Here is a 1,094-nt window from a genome sequence, read left to right on the forward strand (position 1 = left end):
TAATCGATGGCTCTCAGCGGCACTTTTCTTCGAATTAAAGAAGAAAATTAAAACTTCCCGCAAATGCTGTTTTTTTGGCAATTATGCTGACATGATTGTAAGCGAAAAAATTATGTTGTTTACACTTTGACAAAATAACACATTCTGAAAACTAATGTCAAATGATTTGGCTTTCACGTGAATAAAGTTACAGTATGGTCCGATGCGTTACAGTACAAGTTACGCCATCTGGTAGAAATCCCTCAAAATTAATTTATGCAGCTATTATTACCCTTCATGGCAGCGTAATGTAGTGGCGTTAGTTTATCTTTATCTTCTGCATTAAAACTAGCTCCATGACTGATGAGAAGTTTGACCACATCCTTCCGACCTGGAACGCAAATGATCAAACATTCAAATGAATTCATAGTTCGAGTCGATAGTTCGCAATATTACCCCATCTGGCAGCTTCATGTAGTGGCGTTCGTTTATCTTCATCTTCTGCATTAACACTAGCTCCATCACTGATGAGAAGTTCGACCACATCCTTCCGACCTGGAATGCAAATTATCAAACATAAAAGGGAAATAATAATTCGAGTAGATAGTTTGCAATATTACCCCGACAGGCAGCTTCATGTAGTGGCGTTCGTTTTCTTATATCTTCTGCATTAACACTAGCCCCATGACTGATGAGAAGTTCGACCACATCCTTCCGACCTGGAATGCAAATGACCAAACATTTAAAGGAATTCATAGTTCGAATCGATAGTTTGCAATATTAGTTACCAAATAATGCAGCTAAATGTAGTGGCGTTCGTTTATATTCATTTTCTGCATTAAAACTTGCCCCTTTTTCCAAGAGCTCCTTGGTTTGATCAATTTCACCTAAAAATAAAAGTAAACTCAATGAATTTAACAAATTAATGAAATGAAACCGCCACGTGAAATTGTTGAAACGAGTAAACGATGAGCGCAAACTGGATGCGTACGAAAGAATGTACAATGTACATACACAACGATGACGATGCGATTAACTTAGATTTAGGAAATATTCAATCTCCCAGTCCAGTGTGACGCAATACTGTAAATCTAAAAATTGTCTGATATAAACTT

At 36.9% G+C, this 1,094-nt stretch overlaps 1 protein-coding gene across 1 annotated transcript; it reads right to left on the reverse strand.

Moving 5' to 3' along the window:
* Positions 1-87: 87 nt before the first annotated feature.
* LOC116351172 (26S proteasome non-ATPase regulatory subunit 10-like) lies at positions 88-866 on the reverse strand (the record flags this gene model as incomplete). Its single annotated transcript, XM_031783254.1, has 4 exons — positions 88-370; positions 436-534; positions 600-698; positions 768-866. Coding segments are annotated over 4 exons (419 nt in total), but the record flags the coding sequence as incomplete, so codon positions are not given.
* Positions 867-1,094: the final 228 nt, after the last annotated feature.

Source organism: Contarinia nasturtii, unplaced genomic scaffold, assembly GCF_009176525.2.
Source record: "Contarinia nasturtii isolate CC-2019 unplaced genomic scaffold, AAFC_CNas_1.1 Cnas_scaffold_4783, whole genome shotgun sequence".
NCBI lineage: Eukaryota > Metazoa > Arthropoda > Insecta > Diptera > Cecidomyiidae > Contarinia > Contarinia nasturtii.